At 38.1% G+C, this 24,005-nt stretch overlaps 1 protein-coding gene across 12 annotated transcripts in view; it reads right to left on the bottom strand.

Annotated features, from left to right (window-relative positions):
- L3MBTL3 (L3MBTL histone methyl-lysine binding protein 3) overlaps positions 1-24,005 on the bottom strand; it is a 123,646-nt gene that overhangs the window by 34,747 nt on the left and 64,894 nt on the right. For all 12 annotated transcript variants that reach the window (XM_015137467.3, XM_015137470.3, XM_078001196.1 and 9 more), the window contains 4 exons: positions 22,119-22,229; positions 15,550-15,664; positions 14,038-14,140; positions 3,989-4,138 (listed from right to left, as the gene is read on the bottom strand). In XM_015137467.3, the coding sequence (XP_014992953.1) occupies positions 3,989-4,138; positions 14,038-14,140; positions 15,550-15,664; positions 22,119-22,229 (479 nt within the window). The remainder of the gene's footprint in view (positions 1-3,988; positions 4,139-14,037; positions 14,141-15,549; positions 15,665-22,118; positions 22,230-24,005) is intronic.

Raw genomic sequence — 24,005 nt, 5'->3', positions numbered from 1 at the left:
TGGTGTGCTCTTGCTGTGCTGGGTTTCAACTACTTACTCATTTCTTCCTTGGGTCTGCATCAGAGACAGAACTAATCTTCAGAGCTACATTAAGAGCTTAGATGGCCTTGCATGCAGAACAATGGCAAAAAGCCAAGTGTTAAAGTTGCATGGGAGGAAAAAAACCCCTAAGAGAGTTTAGTTGCATCAACCTACTACCTCCAAAGTTTTAGGGTCTCTCACTGGTTTATGTACCTTAAACTATAACTAAGACAGTACTAAACAGAAAAAAGGTTGGCAACCTCTTTGTATACTGCTGATTTATCCAAGGTGGAACTGACTTACTGCATCTTGGTTATGTGGGAAGAAGAAAGAAAAAATATAAAACTCTAAATAAATACTCGGAAAGTCTAAGTTGTAGCTCTTTTACATTTCCTACATATTAAAACTGTAGTTTTGGCCAAAGCTGGTACAGAAAGTGAGTCAAGAAGATGCAGTTCAAGCCTATGAACACCTCTACAGAGCACTCACCTCTGAACCCTTAAGAAAAAGACTCCAGGGTATCTAGGGAGAGGTATAAAGTCATGACACTAGGACAAACTGAGTCCTACCACTGCTTCTCACTCCTGGCTGATCTCAGGCCAGAGGAAGGTCACTGCTGCTCTGCCAGTATCTTCTCAAAGGTTAGGTAGACATGGACACCTCTGATCATTTTCACAATAACCAAATGACACACTTTGAAATGATGGAAGACACATGCACACACACAATTCAAAACAGAAGATTACTAGTAACGTGGCATGCTCAGGATTTTCCTGAAAAGAAGGCAATCCACTGGGACATGAGTGGAAGGGTATTTCTTTACCTCTTAAAGATATGTTTCAAGCCTTGGGTTACACTCAAAGTCAAGGTTTATAAGAGACAAACAGGAAGGGAGAAGGGCTCTTTGATCTCTTTTTCATCTTTTTGATCTTTTTTGATCTTTTTGATCGAGACCATCCCGGCTAACACAGTGAAACCCCGTCTCTACTAAAAAACACACACACACACACACAAAATAGCCAGCTGTGGTAGCACATGCCTGTAGTACCAGCTACTCGGGTGGCTGAGGCAGGAGAATCACTTTAACTCAGGAGGGGGAGTTTGCAGTGAGCCAAGATTGCACCACTGCACTCCAGCCTGGGTGACAGAGTGAGACTCCATCTCAAAAAAACAAAAAAAAAAAGAGTAAATATGCAAACATAGTTCTGTGTATACATTTTATGACCTTTTAAAGGAACACATCTTGTACAACTTAAGTAATTTAAATCAGAACATTCTACTATATGAAACTGAGGTGTATGCATGCATGTGTGTGAATTCACATAGGCAAAAATGCTTTCCTGGAAACACATAAGGACAAACCATTAAAATATTAATAGAGGTAACTGTAGTTCACTCTAAACTTAAAAACAAGCAGGTATTAATGTATAATTTGGATAATTCAAAATAAAAATAATTTTAAAAAGCATGAAGATTTTAATTTCTGAAAAGAACAATAAAGAGAGGCTGCGTGTTTAGAAAGAACGGAAACGTGGTGGTGGCCTACAGGGCAGGTCAGTGGATGGAGAAATCTGTCAAGTACCAGGGGGTGAAGGAAGCAGCTGTTTAGGAAGCCCAGTGATTAGAATCCTTTTCAGACAGATCAGAGATGAAGCAGGAATTTGCCCTTAGAGAAAACAGATTAGAGAAAGGGTATCTTTTTTGTTATGGGGCAAAGAGTAGCATCAGCAGATGCCCAATAAACCAGTCTCACAATTTGGCAGTTTTGTTTATTCATTTTTGCATTTTTTAATAGTAGCAAAATATACATAACATAAAATTTACCATTTAATGGCATTTTGTATATTCATACTGTTGTGTATTTGGTATTTTCACATGCAATTTTGTATTTTAAAAATGTGTCAAAAAGCTATTTTTTTCTCTTCGACTGAATTATAAACACCCAGGAAAGTAGATAGATGGCTTGATTCTTTGCCTCATATTAAGAAGTTGGTGGTACCACAGCAAAGGCTTGGAATCAACCCAAATGTCCATCAGTGACAGACTGGATTAAGAAAATGTGGCACATATACACCATGGAATACTATGTAGCCATAAAAAAGGATGAGTTTGTGTCCTTTGAAGGGACATGGATGCAGCTGGAAACCATCATTCTCAGCAAACTATCGCAAGAACAGAAAACCAAACACCGCATGTTCTCACTCATAGGTGGGAATTGAACAATGAGATCACTTGGACTCTGGAAGGGGAACATCACACACCAGGGCCAATTATGGGGAGGGGGGAGGGGGGAGGGATTGCATTGCGAGTTATACCTGATGTAAATGACGAGTTGATGGGTGCTGACGAGTTGATGGGTGCAGCACACCAACAAGGCACAAGTATACATATGTAACAAACCTGCACGTTATGCACATGTACCATAGAACTTAAAGTACTAAAAAAAAAAAAAAAAAAAAAAAAAAGTCGGTGGTAACGGCTTACACCACTCCTTCCAGGGTACGTAACCAGGAACCTGCTATTGTTCACTGGTTCACTGTTAATTAATCAGATCTCTGATCATGACCAAAAATGGTGGTACAGAAAGACAGACTGATAAACTGGGAATTCTAAAGGGATCCTCACACCATGTTAGATGGTGATAGTGGCAAAGAAGCAACTATGGCAATCACTGGCCACTATTATTTTGTAAGCCACAGGACAGACAAAGGAAGGCGGAATACAAAAAAATCTTCCAGGCAGCACTACTTTTGGGGTCATGAAACCATTAATATCTTGCTTTCTTTGTTTTTTTTTTTTTTTTTTTCCTGAAACACTATCTTGTTCTGTTGCCCAGTGTGGAGCGCAGTGGCATAATCATAGCTGACTGCAGCCTCGAACTCCTGGGCTCAAGCAATCCTCCTGCCTCAGTCTCACAAATAGCAGGGTCACCTGGATGACTTTTAAAATTTTTTATAGAGACAGGGTCTCACTATGTTACCCAGGCTGGTCTTGAACTCCTGGGCTCAAGTGATCCTCCTGCCTCAGCCTCTGAAAGTGCTAGGATTACAGGCGTGAGCCATAGGTGTCCAGCCAATACTTTGCTTTAATGCTTCATGATTTATGTCAATGCTATTCCACCTTCAAAATAGTACTGGAAATGAGTCAAGACAGAGGCTTTCCTCCCTTTAATATATGAGAAAACTCGGGGAGTGGATAGGACTTGACTTGCCTATTACAGGAATGACTGGTCCTCCTGAGTGAGTAAATGATCAGACACTCTAAGTGAGATACTGTATCAAGGAACTGGAGACAAACTTAAAAATGAAACCAGTTGTTCCAATAGAATTTGAATCTCTCCAATCTTGCAGCTTACATGCTGCAGGCTACATTCAAAAACAGCTCCTAGTAAACCCAGGACTCACCCTCTCTCTGTGGTAAAGGCAGTCTTCATTACTCCTGTAAGTGTCCACTAAGCAATCGCCTACTGCGCAGGGATACTTTGTTTGATGACCGTGTCTTTTCATACCAGGAGTGGCCATGGCACCTTAAGTAGTGATGTACTCAGAAATACACTGTCTTGATTATGAAGAAGCCACAGAATCTGTTCTTCTTTTTTGTTTGTTTTTTCGAGACAGAGTCTCGCTCTGTTGCCCAGGCTGGAGGGCAGTGGTGTGATCTCTGCTCATGGCAAGCTCCACCTCCTGGGTTCACGCCATTCTCCTGCCTCAGCCTCCCGAGTAGCTGGGACTACAGGTGCCCGCCACCACAATGGCTAATATTTTGCATTTTTAGTAGAGACGGGTTTCACCGTGTTAGCCAGGATGGTCTCGATCTCCTGACCTGGTGATCCGCCTGCCTCGACCTCCCAAAGTGCTGGGATTACAGGCGTGAGCCACCGCACCTGGCCAGTCAGGTATATTTTCAACAGTCTCCAAGAAAACATTGCTATAGGAAACAAAACATCTAATATTAGCTCTTTGATTACCTGATTTCAGGGGATGAAGAGCTTTCATTTGCATCTGTCCTTTTATTTCTTGGAAATGACGGACTAGCCGGAGGCATCTCACCACTTAAGCGGTCTGGAAAAATACGGTCTTTATTCAAATTGATTTCTGAATAGGGACAGTTGGCAGCACTAACAGATTAAAAGAAAAAAGAAAAGAAAAAGAACATTGAACATTTCCATTAGGCCATACTTCTTCCAATTAAAATGACAGGCTACAGAATATAAAATTCTAACATTTAACTGAATATGTTAAATTGTTATCTTTTATAATCATACATACAGCATATTTTATCTTTAAAACATAACAAATATATACAAATAGGAAATGGGTTTTTACACTAGACTTTAAGAAAGAATCTGTTGCAATCTTCAGAACTGAGCAAGGGTCACTGAAGGACTCCCTCTGTGTGTATCTCTGGAAACAATCAGCCCCAAGAAAGAAACGCTTAAGACATCATTCAGGACAGAGGTGGGAGAGAGACTGATTGATTGGTTAATGGAGCAGATTTGCTTCTGCTTCCTAAGGGGATCCTCCAGGCCCAGGGCAGTCACAGGCTATTTAATTTCCTTTTTTAATAGTTACTACACTCCAAAGGAAGGAGGTTTCCTCGTGGGCTGTTCCTGTGTTCAGGTCTGGACCTATGCCTGATGTTCTAGAAAATACATGGGTCAATTTGTAGCTAATCTTGTTCCTAATACGAAAAAGGACCAGAGGCCAACTTGGATAATGATGCATCGAGCTCATTTCCCTTCCATTTGTGACTACCAGTTGGTCTCTCAGGTCTCATTTGGTGATGATTCCTGAAAGGAAATCGAGGTCACTCATTGTTAACTCATCATTAGTTAGTATATTCCTGTGCCCAGGCCTCAGCATTCCAGTCTCTGAAACAACTGGGCAACTGCTGTCTCTCAGACCCCAATATACATGGGCCTCTCCCAATAACTGCCTATCGTGCCTCTCTGCTTTTGGGAAGCATTCTTAAATCTGGAAATGGTTTGGGCCTTAGGTAAATTACATCAGAATCTTCCATGTTCTTTTCTTCAGTGTAGAAGACAGAGAGAATGTTGATAATCACCCAGCGAAAATTTTTAAACAGTGTCTAGCTACCCTGCACCAAGAGGATCTGAGACACCCTCCTAAGAAAAGGAGGGAAGAGTTTAAAAGGGCTGCCAGCCAGGTGATTCTGATAATGGCCTATAAGATTTATCACAGATATCTGGTAAGCAAAAATTCCAACTTTAGTTTCTTTAAATACTGCTCATCTACACTGGTATCTATGCAAAAGAAGAAAGCAAATAACATGGGATCATGTGCTGACATAAATTTATATAATGTCAGCTTAACATCAACAAAAACAAAAACCAGTGACATTTATGGAGCACTTATGATACATCAAGCACTGTGCTAAGTGCTTTACATGCAATACTTTACTTTATCTTGCCAACATCCTAGAAAAAGGCATTTCATACAACAAATTAAAGCTTAAACAGTTAAGTAACTTCAGTCTTTATTTCATTCATTTATTCACCAAGCACTTATCATGTATCTATTGCGTGCTAATTACCTTTCCAGGCACTGGAAACTCAGTGGACAATAAAAAGACAAGAAACCAGCTCTCTGGTTTCATGGAGCTGATATTCCAGGGGGAGATCAGCAATACACAATTATACACATAAATTAGATAACTTCATATGGTGATACATGCCATGAAAAAGAAATACCATGATATAAAAGAGGGTGTGAGGATGCTATGATGGAGTGGTGAGGAAGGTCCTCCTTGGAGCAAAGCACCCGAGCAGAGCTATAATAGTCAGGAAGTAGGACCTGTAGGGAAACAATGTGGGGAAGAATGTTCCAGGGGATGGGAAGAGCAATGCCAACAGGAAAAGCTTGACTTGTTTGAGGGAAAGAGAGACCAGGTTGGCTAGAGTGTGATGGAGACGAGATGAACTAGGAGAAGCAGGCAGGCAAATATTATGTAGCACCTAGCAGGCCAGTCAGGACTTTATACTTTTAGCAAACGTTGTATCTGAAGCTGATGGAAGATATTCAAATAAGAGAAAGACAAAGTTTGATTTACAATTTTAAGAATTACTCAGGATGCCTTTGGGAGAGAAGATTTTAAAGGCAGAGAAGATTTCAAGGGACGGAACTGGAGCTTGCTTAAAAGTTATTTTTCTCTTTTTGGAGAGAGGATTTTGAAAGCAGAGAAGATTTCAATGGGACTAAATTGAAGACAGAAAAGTTGTTCAACAGGTAAATATATGATGTAACTTGGATTTGTGTGGTTGAGATGGGGCAAAAATGAAGAGGACAGTCATGGTATCCTTTGTCATCCCAAGAAGACCTGTGGATGGATGGGAGATGGGAAGCAATGGAAAGGAAGAGTTCAGGAATGGCCATTTGGTTTTTGGCTTGAAGATCAGGGTGGTAACAGAGAAGCTTTTTTTCTTTTTTTTTTTTTCCTGAGACGAATGACTAAGGGGAAGATTTGGGGGTAACATCAGAAACTGTGGAATTTGTTTATTACATCCGAGCAGAGATGTTACTTGCCCAAGGTCACATAGCAATGAAGTAGCTCAGCAAAATGAACACACTATTTCACGCATCACCTTGAGCATGGGGAGATGGTAGTACTTCATTTTATTCATTTAGTAATAATGTGAAGGAAAATCCATTCCCAACTATGATGCCTCTTTTGAACACCAGCCCTTTATATGTTTCACGGGATCCTAATTCAGAGTTCATGAATGCAGGTGACCAAAACCAGTTCTGCCTAGCTTGAGCAGAAACACTCACTGGAAGGGCACTTGACAGCTCAACAGGAAGGCCAGAAAAATCCGGCTTGGGTAGGGAGCAGGGTACAAGCAACACACTCCCTCAAAACGATTTGCACAGGAGGAGGCTGCTGCTGGGCATGTGGCCCTCACGTCACTGCTCTCAGCCCCCCTGCCCTTTCCAGGCCCTGGTCTAGTCCTCAGTTCCATGGAGGCTGCAATCACAAGGTCTGATCTGCCTTCACCTCATTTCTCAAGATGGAAAGCCGGATGGCAACATCTGATTGGGGGGTGTGGGATTCCTGCCCACAGTGAAACTGCTAAAGGCCTGAGAAACGGAAGTCTGGGTCCCTCGTGGCTCCCTAGTAAGAGGTGTCAGACCTAACACTCATCTTGACCTCAAGGAAAATACAAATGTTCACTAAACATTTCTACTCAGATGCCTTAGGGTCACCTCACAATAAACATGTTTAAAATCAACTTTATCATCTTTAACAAATCATGCCCCTCCACCCAAAAATGATTAAAAATTCACTCTCCTAAAAGACAAAAAACACAACCAGCTCCTCCTGCTGTTCTGACTCTGTTTCTGACAAGATAAATTTATTAACCCAACCCCAGGTCTTCACCATCTTTGACTCCACTCTATTATTTGTTCCTTATACTGTGTGTTTTTGTTGCAAATTTATCTACTTAAGCTTTGTGACAGTAAAAAAAAATAACAATTCAAAGACAACTTCTTAGTTTCTTTAAATAAACCGTATGCAGCTATTCCTGGAATACCATGACCAGCATTTCATTCATTGTTAAATACCTGGCCTTATAATTATTAAATAACTGTATATATATTAAAATGGAAATTTAACTGGATATGAAGAAAGTGACAGGTTCTCTTCTTTACCTCATCCACCTCCAAAGATGGGAAGACTCGCAGGATTCTTAGATGGTCTGGGTCCCCAATTTAGCACTAATTACGGTTACAGTGTAGACAATTTATATTCTAAGCCCTAGGAGGGCAGCATCTTCACCTATTTGTTGAATAAATGAAAGAATATCTCTCGAAATCACCATATGTAAACTTGGAAAGCTCAAGAGAGAGGTAAGACTGCTGGCCAGAATGAGACTTACCATTTAAATATCTTTTTTTTTTCCTTTTTTTTAAAAAATAGATTGCTAGGACCAGAGAGTAATTTCAATTTCAAAACCTCAACCTAAAGCAGGGAAAAACATTCACAGCCCTCACAGCAGTGATTTACTAATGATCTACCAAGGGTAGCCTATCAGCTATCGATTTTATGTTAACCCCCTTTCTTTGAACCCTGAGAAGAGTCAAAAGGGTCAAGAAACCTCCCATTTTCACACCTACTCTGGGGTAGAGAGGAAAGCGGCTGGCTCCTGAAGTGGGAGCTGGTGACGAAATGAAAAGTCACAAAATGCAAAAGGAGCTCAGGTGACCGGACATGCATGGAGGGGGGCATCAGGGAGCCTCATTCTGATCCTGCTCTGCTGCTTCATCCTCCACTCAATAATGAGCAAGCACAGGCTCCGAGATTCTGTTTCATCTGTAAAATGAGGATGATAATAACAAAACTGACCTCGGGTTAAGTGCATTACCCAGAACAAATGTTTACATTACCTATTTAATTCTCACAATCCTAAGAAGTAGTTCCTTTGGTGCTTAAAAAGGAATGTTGTTCAGTGTCATTCAATCGGTTCCTGATGGAATTACATCAGGAATTGTGGCTGTCTCTTAACCACTGTATTATATGGGTGAATAGTACCCTTGCACATTGAAGAATTTCCTTATTCCTAACCCATGACAATGAACTTGATCTGAGAGTACCATCTTCTAGCAAGATGCTACTGCCTGCTGTCTGTACTCATAGAGCTAACATGGATTGTGTGCTTACTATGTGTCAGGCACTGTTCCAAAATTAACTTCTTTACTTATCACACTATTCTTTTTAAGCAGATACTACTGTCACCAATTATTTTATAAATGAGGACACTGGCACAAAGAAGTTAAGTATCGGCTCAAGGTCACAAAGCTTTGTAAAATAATCTTATCTGATGGCTTTAACCACAAAAGCCAACCTATAGAACATGGATCAAGTATTTCACTATTTCATCTACTCCCATTAACAAGCTCTTTGTATAAGAATTAGAGTAAAATTCACAAGTAATCATGTTTTTGAGGAGTTGGAACGACTCCTGTGTCATTTCAAAGAACACAAGTGATATATGTGATCTGCATCATGTTAGAAATGTTGCCTTTTCTTTTCCATATTTGTTCTGTTATGTACAGATACAAAGTTGTTAACTTCTAAAACTGCATATGAACTTTAAAAAACTCACCAGTGCTAATTAAACATCTATGGAAAAAGTTGGTTCTCACTAGGCTTATAGACTTCTAATTTCTCACATACTAAGTTTCTAGTGACAAAACTTTAATAAGGTGTGGCTTACCACATAACGTGTATATATTCTGTCATGGTTAGACACGTGCACATGTATATATACAGCTCTTTACTATTATGCAACTCCTCAGCAAGCAGAAGGATAGAGTCCCATAGGATGATACTGTTCTCTACTGTAAGTACTTTATTGAGGTGCATCCTACACTATTAGCACATTATTTCACATATCAGCTAAATATGCAAATACTTGCCCCACTGGCTCCTCTAAGGAGAATCATTTTCACACTCTGTCCTGACAAAAAACAGTTTAAAAAAAAAAACACAACCCACAAGGCGGGCTCTATCAGGACACTGTGCATTGCATGAATGCCCAGCAGTTAAGAGCAGGGACTTAAGTGCCTTACAGGCCTGAGCTGAATCCTGGTTCCACCAATGTACAATCTCAGGCACTTACTTAAGCATTTCAATTCTCTGTCTCCTCATCTGTAAAGCAAGAACTAGAAAAGTGCCGAACGTTCACAGAGTTCCTGTGAGGACCAAGTAAGATCACGCATGTTAAGTCCTTGAAGCAGTAACTGGAACATAGGAAGTCATCAATAAATCCCACCGATTATTATTATTTAAAAAGAAGAGTGACATTTAACCCCTATTGTGTAAAAAGAACAGCAGCAAAAAGTAAACAGCAATAAAAACTCCGTAACACACCTCGTTATGAATGCTCTGCTTCCCTCATAAAAAGCTGATGCTTCTCTCTGAGCGCCACTCCACTCTTGCCTCTAGGAGAATCTGTTTACACCAGACTGGCCTCTTTAGAAGGAGGGACCCTCTCCCCTATACAGCCCCTCACCTAACCCAGCAGGTGACACAAAGGTTTGTTCATGGATAGATGCATGCTGAATTAATACGATGTTTACAGCTTGCAGGGGCATACCAAGAGTTACTACTGTTTAAAACATTCCATGGACTTCATTAATATCCTTTATATATTGCTGAAAACATTGTTTCCTCTTTTCTTGTTTCATTTCTCCAAGACTAAAACTTACATAGAAAAGATTCAGTTCTGAAGGCACTCGATATGTAGAATGTCTACTTTTTTTTCTGAGATGGAGTTTCGCTCTTGTTGCCCAGGCTAGAGTGCCGTGGCGCGATCTCGGCTCCCCACAACCTCCGCTTCCTGGGTTCAAGCGATTCTCCTGCCTCAGCCTCCCGAGTAGCTGGGATTACAGGCGCCCGCCACCATGTCCGGCTAATTTTGTACTTTTAGTAGAGATGAGTTTCTCCATGTTGGTCAGGCTGATCTCGAACTCCTGACCTCAGGTGATCCACCTGCCTCGGCCTCCCAAAGTGCTGGGATCTCAGGCGTGAGCCACTGCACCCAGCCAGATGTCTACTTTTATATAACTTTATTTCCTTTAACATCTTCCCATTCCTTACCCTCTCTCTTGGTAGGCCAAATAAATGAAGTGACAAAGGGAAACACTGTGACACAACCAGTATTAATGTTCCCTTGCTAGAGAGTTGGAATTAAGCAATTTGGCTCCTGAATATCCCTAAAGATGAGAAAACCACACCCACATCCAACCCTTTCACTGATCATTTATATTTCACCATTTTAAAAAATGTTAAATTATCAAGCTTCATTGTTTAGACACATGTTTTGTTTTAACACTTCTTAGATCAAATTCAAACACTGTAATCTTCAGAGAAGGTAATAACAAATGCTAGTCAAAACAATGTCTCTTGCTTATGTGTTCGTTAAATTGGTTATTTTTGCTAAAAGAGCAACTTTCTTTGTTATCTATGCAAAGAGTGCATGTTTTGATATATGCAGTTTCTCAGCAAATTAATCCAAAGAGAATTTTCTCATTATGTTTTCCTAAACACAGCATTCTTAGTAAGAACAAAAATAAGAGCCAGTGAAATGAACCTTTCAAAGAATATCCATAATGCAGCAAGCTCCTCCACAAGTCTACTAATGAAATGGAAAACAGGCTGTGCCAAGGATTAATATCCTGCCAGAAAATGAGCTTTGAGTGTTGTAAATAGGACAGCATAGTCAGGGAGTCTAAGAAAACCCAATTCAAAGACTGAGAAGGGATGTTAGCACTTGGGCAGAAACTGGGACCTCCAAGAGTTCTGTGAATTGCATCCCTTGGTCCAGAGGGCTTGAGTCAACCAACAACTCTGCCCAAGGCACAAAATCTGCTAGTTATGCTCTCTATATGTGACAAGAAAATGAATACAGGTTTTTTTTATCAATGCTTTCCTTTAAGCCATCAGGTGTACTTCTGCCTCTCCTTCCAAGAAAATGAGTCATTCTCTATTATGATTCCAATTCCACTGGAAAGGGTTCCTTACCACGTTTCTCTATAAAGCCTTCCACTAATCCTCTTAACAAGCACAACACTGCATCTGTGAAGAAATGCTCTAAATATAACGACTGAAACTTGGTGAAATGGGTGTGGCCCAGCTGAGGAACCCTCAGAGGTCCCCCTGCACACTTGGGGAAAGGCAGTCCTGATGAATGGCTGGGCCATCAAGGAGGGGACACAACCGTCACCATGGACCTTGCTGTGAAAGACAAACCTTTCCACTCAAATGCAAAGCAGCCCTAAGGAGACCACGGACACTGCCGTAAGGTGTGTCTTCCTTCCAGAAGACCAAAAAAAGTTTTGTTTAATCTTCAAATTGCACCTCAACAACATATTGCTAGTATTGACTCATTTAAAAATTTTGTTTTTTTTCTACACACCTTGAGCAAATTCTCTTTGCTCCAACCAACACTTTGTGCAGCAGAAAGGGATGTGTGCCAAAGTTCTGATATTATTTTTTATGTTAGGTTTTAATTAAATTACGTACAGCTTTTATAGCTCCATCAGCCTGTGAATTCTTTGAAGGTTGGGTCTGTGACTAATTTACGGAGTAGTGTCTTGAGAGGCCATTAGAGAGGAGTGGTCCAGAGCACAGACCCCTGAGTAACACTGGGTTCCCTTCTCCGCAGCTGTGAAGTAAGGCCAGTTACTAACCTCCCCAGTACCTCCGGTGGCCTCACCAAAACGTGGGGGGAAAACCAGTTCTTACATCATAGGGCTGTTATGAAGAGTATCCAAGATATGTAAAGCAATTAGAGCAATATCCGGCACAGAATAAATAAATGCTCAATAAATCTTAGTTCTTGTTGAAAAAAATGCTGCTCGAAAATATTTACTGAATGAGTTTCTAAACATATTGCTGCAGTTTGAATACCTCCTCCAAAACTCATGTTGAAATCTGACTGCCACTGTGACAATACTGAGGTGATCAGGCTCTGCCCTCCTGGATGAATAAATGACATTATCGCAGAAGTGGGTTTGTTATCATGGGAGCAGTTGTTATAAAAGCAGGTTTGGCCCTCTCTGGCTCTCTCACACATGATCTCTTGCCCTCTACCTTCTGCAGTAAGAAAGCCCGTCGCCATATGCTGGCCCCTGGATCTCAGACTTCCCAGCCTCCAGAAAGTGAGAAATAAATTTCTTTTCTTTACAAATTACCCAGTCTACGGTATTCTGTTATAGCAACACAAAACAACTAAAATAATATTGGAAATTTAGTATGTTCATGAATTATTTCGGGCATCTAGATTTACATAATAGCTGAAAATCCAGCTGCCTTCACTAGGCAATATTTAATAACGTCTAAGATGTATCATATTAACTTTTGGTTTGCAGTCAGAAAAGCAACAAAAAGGATTTGCAAATGGAATCATCATCTTGTCTATGCTCAGACTTCTCACTCTGGAACATACTGAACCTCATAAAACAGAACGGAGAATGTTGAAAAAGGAAGCTAAGAAGCATTCAAGGTCGCAGAGATGAAAAAAAGGGAAAACCATATCCAGATGAAAATAATCACACCAATTTTGCAATTCCTATTAACGTTTGGAGGAACAGGTACAGTAATCTTCAAAATTTTTAAAGACCTAGATTCACAACCTGTACAAACTAGATAAACAAGGAATCATTTTTCTTACTGGGCAATCCAATTACTAAGTAGTCAGAACATTTTACCGACACATTATTATTTTAAAATATACCTAAATAGGTGATACGTTTATTCCTTAAAAATGCCAGTTGAATGACAGGAATTTCTTAGTATTTCAGTAATTTTTTTTTTAAGAGGCAGGATCTTGCTATGTTGTCCAGGCTGACCTCGAACTCCTGGACTCAAGTGATCCTTCCACCTCAGCCTCCAAAGTAGCTGTACTTCAGTAATATTTTTAACTCTCTACAAAGATCCCCAAATCACCAAATACATCACATTTCAAATGTATAAATTTGGTTTCTTTTTAAAGTTACTTAGGGATAAGATAAAAATATTTAAAAAATGTGTTTCGGACCAATGCACTCTCATGTTTGACTATTTATATTGTGCCTTTTGTGATCTTTGCTGCTAATCTACAATAATCTCAGCTCTCATTATTCAAATTATTGAGTCACCGAATCAGATAATATTCTACTAAATGATATCAACAGAGTCTCAGTTCTTCTCATTATTAATGATCAATGCAAAATAACTATTGCAGAAATTAAGTATCTGTAAAACTAGTCAGGTTGCCAAGAAAAGTCAAAAGGCTAGAGTAAATCCATTTTAAACCGTGAATGCATTTTCTCCCAGGAAGATTTTACTATAGATATTCCCTTCATTTTTACATGATCACCATGGTAACCACATTTCTTATGGATCTGAATTTAAAATTAGTTCACATCAATTTAGTATACATGAAATTCATTATATATACATGTATATGGAACAGGTACCCTATATTAGACCACGTCAGTGACAGCTACCACATACCTGTGAGGGCCCAGATGTCTTGCTCTCTTAAAATGGCCAATCCCTTTACATCCCGGGGTTGAGCATCCACCGTGTTCTGAAGCTTCCATTAATTCTAGGGGGCCTATGAAAGAGCAAAGAAAAGAAAGAAGGGGCAAAATATTAAGCAAAAATCTGTTAAGAGTCAAATGTCTGGGATCAGAATAAGGAAGAAAAAGACTCCCTAAAAATCCAATTTTTGAATCAACATACAACATATATAAACAGAAAAAGCAGATCCTATAAAAATGAAAAATATTTTAAAAGACACTACGTTTAAAGGTTTTTCCTTATGACTATTCACACTAGTTATCTTTCTTCAACAACGAAATGGTAAACTCTGATCTAACAATCTTTCAAAACACCATAAAGTCCAGAGATATCTAAATATGAATTAACAAGAAGAGTCAAACACCTTTTATTAAATAACATAATTAAAGCATGACTACTCACATACCGTGAACACTTCAAGTGCTACAGAAGAATCCAGAATGACAGTTCCAGATCCCTCCATGCTCTTCCTTCTACATTGCAGAGACCCTCCCTCATTCTGACCACTGAGGTTAGTGTGGGCTCTCCTGGAAACTGTTCTAAGCATTCAGACACATTCGGTTTTGTTTGACTTTGCCACATAAAAGGCACAACATAGATGTTTTATTTTGCCACATAAAGGACCAATATCCTTCTTTGGTTTTTAACTTCTTGTCTTACAAATTTTTCTGTTGCAATACTAACATTCTTTGTGACTACTGCATAGTTTCTACAGCACAGTACACCACAATTTATTTAACTAATATTTTCCCCCAAGCTTTGTTATTCTAAACATGCTACACTGAATGCCATGTACATGTGCCCTTATGCAGGTTGTATGGAGCATCCAGAAGTGAAGTCACTGGATACAGGAAGTACACTAAATTTTTAAAAAACTTGATAGTAATTTATTGTATTTCCTACATATTTTTTTCTATAATGTATACATTTTCCTCCAAAATTAAGGTCGTGGTATGTTAAGTTCTCCATGTGTCTTTTCTAAAATTTGAATTTAACTGAGATTTGTATTAAGATAATTATAGATTCACAAGCAGTTGTAAATAATAATACAGAAAGAGATCTCTTTTGCACTTTGCCCAGTTTCTCCCAATGTTAACATTTACCAAAGCTATCATATAAAATTACTATCAGAATGCTAATATTGAAACAATAAATTTTGAAAGTCTCACAAATTGTCTTCCGAAAATTTAACATGAATTTTAAGAGGTGATATTTACTTCTAAATAAAACAGAAATGTCTATACATGCTTTACTTTTTCAGGCATGTTTTTTTTTATTTATATTTCTGTGACTATGGTAATTAAAATGTAGTAAAAGGAAAGGATTACATAGAGAAGAAACATCAGTAGAGAGAGGAAGAGAAAGAGAAGGGCTAAGGATGAAATCTTAAGAATGTTACTTATGGAAATGGAAACACTTATACAAGCTATTTGTGTCTCTTACTCAAAGGAGGCTGAAGAGGATGTCCTGTTTTTGAACACCAGCCTACAGGGTGAATATCAGGAGAATCCGCATCTATCCAGTAATCATAGCAATTATTCCAGCCATCAAAGTGAACCTGGATGACACAAGGACATTAACAGTACAAATTAAGTCACAAAAATTCCTGTAATCAAAGTTCTGCCCACAGCATAACCATTTTCATTTTAACATATATAGTAGGATTTAAAACCCAATAAATCAGTTCAATTATTCAAAATACTTCACTCATAATGTGAAAAAAAAGACATCTTTGAATCACCTTCAATGTATTATATAACCAGTCATAAATGCTCTGCCAGTAGTTCTACAGACATATTATGTGTATTTCTCAACACCATGAGCAACATGAGAACAGGAACTGTTACAACATCTTCATATGATCAACATCAAGCACCCAATAAAAATGCAGAAGGAGTTAAAAATTCGGGTAAGGGAAGGAGGGAAGATGAGAGGGGAAAGTGGAGAGGAAGGAGAGGAAAGGAGGACATTTCAAGTACATGTCAAGCCTTCTGGATTTGTGTTGAAAAAGACTTAAAAAAAAAAATTCAATGCCTGCTAAACACACATACAATTTACAAAATATCCCTCCACCCAGTGTGTTTTTAGACATCATTTTTTTTCCTTGCGAATCATTACAGTTTTTCTCAAATATGTGTTCTATTATTGTTTTATTTTAAATTATTATGGGTATATATTTATGAAGTACATGTGACATTTTGATATAGGCATATAATGTATAATGATCAAATCAGGGTAACTGGGGTATCCATCACCTCAAGCTTTTGTCATTTCTTTGTTTTATGAATATTCCAGTTCTACTAGTTACTTAAAAATATATAAATTATTGATAACTGTAGTCACCCTAATATGCTACCAGATACTAGATCTTACTCATTCTATCTAACTGTATTTTTGTGCCCGTTAACCACCCCCACTTTATGTCCTGCTCCCTGCTATGCTTTTCAGCCTCTGGCAACCCTTATTGTACTCTCTTGTCCTCATGAGTTCAATTATTTTTAGCTCCCACACATGAGTGAGAACATGCAATATTTGTCTTTCTGTGCCTGGCTTATTTCATTTAACATAATGTCCTCCAGGTTCACCCATGTTACTGCAAATGACAGTATTTCATTCTTTTTTATGGCTGAATAATATCCATTGTGTATATATACCACATCTCTTTATCCATTCCTTCAACTGGTGGATACTTAGGTTCCTTCCGTATCTTAGTGAGTGTGAAAAGATATGTCTTATTATAAAGCAGTCACTGCTTTATATTGGGTGAAAGGGCAGTTAGTCTTCTAGTGATGGTCACTAGGAATCGATTATGTTTCTTTTAGGTTATTATACATTTTTTACCTTTTAGGAAGAAGGGATATACTGAAATGCTTTAGATATTTTATTTTTAAATCAAGTTTGCTAGTTATATCCACTGATCACAGAGTATTAACAAAACAAGTCTGCCAGTTAGATTTCTTTTTTAAAGTCTATGAACCTCTCATTCCTTACAAGACAACAGATGCCAGATGGATAAAAAAAGTCAAAACACTAAAAACTGAACAATAAACATTTGAGAAGAATGTGTGAATGAACTTATTTGTAATCACAGAGTGGGTCAGCCTTTGTAAGCAAAACACCAAACTCAAAAGCAGTAAAAGACTGATCAATTTGATTACATGAAAATTTAAAGCTTCAGAATGGCAAGTATTATAAACTAAAACGAAAGACCCACAAGAAACTCCCCAAAATGCATTTGCAACACCTGTGTCAAGAACTCTGCTCCTCAATTTATAAAAATATGATGTAACAGCATAAAAAGATGAAAAACCCAATGGAAATATGAAAAATGGATACAAATAGCTCATTATCTGAAACATAAATATAAATGCTTAGTAAAGATATGAAAAGACAATAAATTTGAGGCCAGGCTCAGTGGTTCATGCCTATAATCCCAGCACTTTGGGAGGCCAAGGAGGAAGGATCACTTGATCCCAGGAGATCGAGATCAGCCTGGGCAATTTGGCAAACCCCATCTCTCCAAAAAAAAAAAGAAGAGAAAAGAAAAGAAAAACCTAAGTGTAGCCCCAGCTACTCAGTAAGCTGAGGTGGGAAGATCACCTGAGCCTGGCAGGTTGAGGCTACAGTGAGCCAAGGCCGTACCACTGCACTCCAGCCTAGGTGACAGAGTGAGACCTTGTCTCAAAAAAAAAAGAAGAAGAAAGACAATCACTTTCACTTATAATTAAAAAACTACAAATTAAAATCACAAGATGCAATTCTTCTCCTATTGGCCTGTCAAAAATGTTCACATTTTGGTCATTCCTACAGCTGATTAAGAATGAGAATAAATGGGTGTTCTCATAGACCACTGACAGGAGCGTTAACTGCTTAGATATTTCTGGAAAGCTACTGGGCAATAACAGCTTAGCACTTAAACGACATTAATTTTGACTTGATAATCTCAGTAACTCATTGTTTGTATTAGAAAACAACTAGAAGTTACCACAGTGCCCATCATCAGGAGACTGGTTAATAAATTATGGTATATTCATATAACGAAATAGAACATAGTTAGTAAAAGTATATATATGTGCTTAAAATAATGTTCTTCGCAATGAATCTACTTTCTTAAGCTTAGAAATAAACTAATCCTAGAATCAAAATCCCACAGAAGATATGAAAAGATGTGTGTCAGCAAGATAAGAGGATAACCCAAGAAAAACAAAGTATGTGATCCAGGAAAATGAAACACAACCTAGTCTGTCAGTAAAGAGAAGTGTCAGGATGAAAGCTTTGTACCAGGCTTAGAGTATTTCCACCCAGAGTGGAATAGGTGGCTGCTGACTATGAGAAGGAATTCGAGAAAAAAAAAAAGAGTATTGATGTAAAAATTTTCTCCCATTCTGTAGGTTACCTGTTCACTCTGATGGTAGTTTCTTTTGCTGTGAAAAATGCTCATTATCACTGGTCATCAGAGAAATGCAAATCAAAACCACAATGAGATACCATCTCACACCAGCTAGAATGGCGATCAGTAAAAAGTCAGCAAACAACAGATGCTGGAGAGGATGTGGAGAAATAGGAACGCTTTTACACTGTTGGTGGGAATGTAAACTGGTTCAACCATTGTGGAAGACAGTGTGGCAATTCCTCAAGGATCTAGAACTAGAAATACCATTTGACCCAGCGATCCCATTACTGGATATACACCCAAAGGATTATGAATCATGCTACTATAAAGACACATGAACATGTATGTTTATTGTGGCACTATTCACAATAGCTGAGACTTGGAACCAACCCAAATGTCCGTCAATGATAGACTGGATTAAGAAAATGTGGCACATATATACCATAGAATATTATGCATCCATAAAAAAGGATGAGTTCATGTCCTTTGCAGGGGCATGGATGAAGCTGGAAACCATAATTCTCAGCAAACTATCTCAAGAACAGAAAACCAAAACTGCATGTTCTCACTTATAGGTGGGAACTGAACAATGAGAACACTTAGACACAGGGCGGGGAACATCACACACTGGGGTCTGTCGTGGGGTGGGGGGGGCAGGGGGACGGAGAGCATTAGGAGAAATACCTAATGTAAACGACGAGTTATTGGGTGCCGCAAACCAGCATGGCACATGTATACCTATGTATCAAACCTGCACACTGTACACATGTACCCTAGAACTTAAAGTATAATAATAATAATAATAATAATAATAATAAAAAGAGTATTGAAAATACACTGAGCTTTTGACTCAAAGGCATGTGAGATCCACTGTCACACTTGTAAAAATTTAAGAAGACAACAAAACTAAATTATGAACAAATTACTGACTCCCAGAAAAACAGTCACAAGGAAAAGATTACTTTGCTCAACAGTGAATGAGAACCAAACTATGTAAAATAACTGCTGAAAAGGTAAGGGGAAGGGAAGAACAGCAAGATCTAAATCTCAAATTACCACAACATGAAGAAAATAAACCATATGTAAAGTTGATGAGCTGAGAAAGAGTAGAATATAGGTAATATTTTAGAAAATGACAGATAAAAAGGTCCTAAGCAAGAGCTAAAAGAGCCAACCGTTTTTGCTTCCGGGGAGCCAGGTTGGGGAGTGGGAAGGAATGAGGCAGGAATAATCTTCTGTTACTAAAAACATAAATGAGAGCAAAACCATTCTGGGCCATTTTTCCTCAATGGCATCTGATCAAATATAGAACAATTTTAAATGTTTTACTATAATAGCTCAAGGTGTGAAATATGTAATCTTAAAAGATGATTTTACTCAAGAGTTGATTTTATCACTGAAAAACTTAAAATATTAAGCTACACTAATAACTTGGTCTACATTTTCCTCTTCTTCCTTCTTCAAAAAGATTAGCTTTCCTGCTGTTTAATCTCCCATTTATTAAATAAACTCCTACTCTTGCAAGCTTTTTATATTCTCAGAAGCTTCTGATGAATTCTGAAACTTAGTCACTGACCCCTGTATACAGGCCTTTTAAAGACCTCGTAAATACAAAGATGTTTGTTCCGTGGTTCACCTTCAGCTACGAAATTAATTCCAGTCATCACCAAAAGGTAATTGTCAACTGTAGCCCTCACAGCCAGCTATTTCTGGGGTGTTAAGGACTGACCAGGATGTTGTATTAGAGAATCCAGCTAGAAGTAAGAGGTGGAATCTAGTCTACACTTTTCCTGTTAACTAACTGAACTACCCACTTTAGCATACTTGACCTCTCTGGGCCAAAAATTTCGCACGTGTAAGATAGTTGATCTACGTTTTTAATTATAAAAGTAATCTACATTCTGGAAACTAAACGATTAAAAAACCTAATCATTTATAGTTTCAGCACCCTGAAAGAAGCACTGTCATTACTTTGGTAGGATTCTTTCCAGAATTGCTTATATATGTATTCTTGTAAAAATAAACGATAGCAGATACCAAAACATAATGTAAACCTGAATTTTTCAATTGCTGATATTAAATAGTCTTTGAAAGTATTTAATTTTACCATCATGTAGATATAGAGTAATACATTTTACCCATCAGCTACTGCGGTTGCTTCCAATGTTAAGTACTATAAACAGCACTGATATATTTTCCTGGGAGTTTTCATTTTTGCATATTCCTTTTGGCTATTCCCTTAACATTCTTAAATGAAAGGATAAACAACATTCTACGATTTTGTTAACCTATTGCCAAACTGCTCTTTGGAAAGGCTGACACATTTTATATTCCCACCAGCCATATGTGATAATTAAATTTTCATGCACTCAAACCAATATATTTTTTTTCAATTCTGAGCAATCTGATTTATAAAAGTAATATTGTGCTTAATTGTAAATGTATTTGATTACTAGTCTAGATTTTATTTTAAAAAATACTTCTAGTTCTAAAATACTGATTGCTTTATGACTTACTTTACTACCAAATATAGTAAGAAAATGTACTTGAAAAAATGGTAAGCACAGGTCTTGCATTTATAAAATTTTCTAAAATGCTACATGATTCTATAATCTTAACAGTGAATTAAATGTTAAAATTTCTATTCTATAGAAACACCACATTTGTGTAGTTTTTCATGTTATTTTATAATTTATTTTCTTATATACTATCTTATTAGAGACAGTTGAGAATGTAATTTTTTTAAAAAGAGCATAAACTTAGACTCCTAGAGCTTAGAACTGAGATGTCATTCTGCCACTGCCAGTAATTAACAACTCATTTAACCTTTCTGAGCCTCTGCCTCATCAATAAAAGTAGTAACAATGTACACTTCCCACAAATGTTGAATAACATGAGAACAGAGTTACCCTGTAAAACATCATGTACATTTAAAGTCTTGCTGTTGTAACTATTATTCTTCCTAATAGGAATTCCAAACAATTGTATGAAGGAAGTAGAACAGGCACTGTTCCGGTTTGAGGGTGAAGTTAACGCTTAAGTCAGAAACAGAGATGAGTTCTTCCAGCTCCTTTCCTGAAGTCCACTTCACTTTATCATGGCTGGACATAACAAGCTGATCCCATCTCCCTAAACATTTGCTTATTTTCTAAGAGGCATCTGACTTTTACTACTCTAATTAAAATCTGATTTTATTCATGAAATTATTCACCTTTACTTGGCCTATATTAAGAGACAGAATGTTCCTCTGAAAAGACTACTACTAATCTACCCCACAAAAACATTAATCTTTATTTTTTTTTAAAAAAGGGCATACTATCAGAGAATGATATATCTTTTCTTCTGAATATAATACTACTTTAATGTGTGGTATCTACTTTGTTTCTCCCAATACATACTCAAAATATTGAGTCATTCATAATTAACGATAAATTGTTTTACACAGATTAAAGGATAAACCTGGAAGAATGCTGATTTACAAAGATGCACAGCCAATTATTTTGCATATTCCTATGATTTTGCTAATTACAGGACTTCACAAGTTTAAATATCTACCAAAGTTTTTATCCAAAACGTCTATAACAAAAGATAAAGCCAATCCACCATACAGAACACTTACTTTTACTCGGTGATCATCTGTGTCTGCCACAGTTGCTACTCTAATAAACATGGGGTTCCTTTTGTCTACGACCTCAAGCTTCATTTTTTTCTGGAATCCATGAGGAGGTTTCTGCCGTAACAAAAAATTTTACACAGTGAGATAAAGAGGAAGAGAAGGTAAACTTGACGTTACAAAGGAGAAGAAGAAGAAGAAGAAGAAGAAGAAAAAGCTGGCCGGGCGCAGTGGTTCATGCCTGCAATCCCAGCACTTTGGAAGGCTGAGGCGGGTGGATCACTTGAGGCCAGGAGTTTGAGACCAGCCTGGCCAACATGGCTGAACCCTGTCTCTACTAAAAATACAAAAAGTAGCCAGACATGGTGGCATGCACCTGTAATCCCAGCTACTCGGGAAGCTGAGGCACAAGAATTGCTTTAGCCCAGGAGGTAGAGGTTACAGTGAGCCGAGACTGTGCCACTGCATTCCAGCCTGGGCAACAGAGGGAGACTGTCTCAAAAAATAAAAATTAAAAAAAGAAATAGCTGAGCTATTTAGAGAATGATGTCACAAAAGAAGACAGAAAAATTTTAAATGGTTAGAACTTGCTGTCATTTTTGAAATAAAGAAAGAAAATAAGAGAACCAGCCTTTCGAACTCTCAACTTCCCAGAGTAGCTCTGAACTTCACCCTGTCTGTCAAAAAATTCCAACACAGATGCATGAGCAAGGGAAATAGCAAAGTAAAATTCAAAATACTGTAGTTATTTGATTACTCAGAGGGAAGACAAGACATTTTTCTTATTAGTTGGAGGTGTACTGGCAAAAATCTACAAGCATAAAATTTGTCTTTAAAAAGAGAAAGGAAGAACATTAAGGTGGTTGAGATGAGACACCAAAATTAGAAGTGGTAATGGGGGCAAAAAGCAGAAGATATCTTTAAAACAGAAAATTAGCAATCAAACGTAAAGGACAGAATCGGGAATGGGTTGGGGGAATCAACAGCTACCTACGCCTCAGTACTCAGCAGAAACTTATAAGCCTCTGAAAAAGTCACAGACTGTGGAAGATAAGGTGATTGTCTGACATGACGTTAGGCAAATCAGTTAATTTTCTGAGCTGCAGGTCTCTCTTCTGTAAAGTGGGTATAAGTGTTGCTGGGCAGGATGCAGTGGCTCATGCCTGTAATCCAGCACTTTGGGAGGCCGAGGTCGGTGGATTGCTTGAGCTCAGGAGTTTGAGACAAGCCCAAGAAACACAGCAAAACCTCTTCTCTATGAAAAATACAAAAATTAGCCCAGCATGGTGGCATATGCCTGTAGCCCCAACTACTCAGGAAGCTGAGGTGGGAAGATCACTTTAGCCCGGGAGGTGGAGGTTGCAGTGAGATGAGATGAGATCGTGGCACTGCACTCCAGCCTGGGCAACACAGCAAGACTCTGACTCAAGCAAACAACAAAAAAAGGGTTGCCATCAAAATTAAGTATGTTATGTAAGTATCACAGAGCAGTCAAAGCAAGACACCTAAAAGACCAAACCAGAAAAATCTGTTTTCTCTCTGTTGTGACACTAGATATGTAGGCTGATCCTAATGTAATTGTATTCATTTAAAGTGAAGTGTAATGCAGCTCTGCTTCCCATTAGACAAGAGTTTAAAGTTAAAGGGGGGAGGGAGCGTGGATAAAAATTCATAAATACGGCATAACTCTAAACAGTTTTCTTTTTTAAATCTTCAACTTGCTATCAGATGAAATTACACACATTTTTTGATATAGTTTCTCTTCATGCCTTATGGTTTTGCTCTTAAAATTTTTTATGTTCTTTCTTCTAAATTTGGACCTATACATAATAATTAATTCTAACATTAAAAATCCTAGCAATTTATACATAAAAGGATCACCTAAAGAAAATT

This window comes from Macaca mulatta, chromosome 4, assembly GCF_049350105.2.
Source record: "Macaca mulatta isolate MMU2019108-1 chromosome 4, T2T-MMU8v2.0, whole genome shotgun sequence".
Taxonomy (NCBI): Eukaryota; Metazoa; Chordata; class Mammalia; order Primates; family Cercopithecidae; genus Macaca; species Macaca mulatta.
Note: the sequence above shows the minus strand (reverse complement) of the source record. Positions and strands in the feature narration are given on the sequence as shown.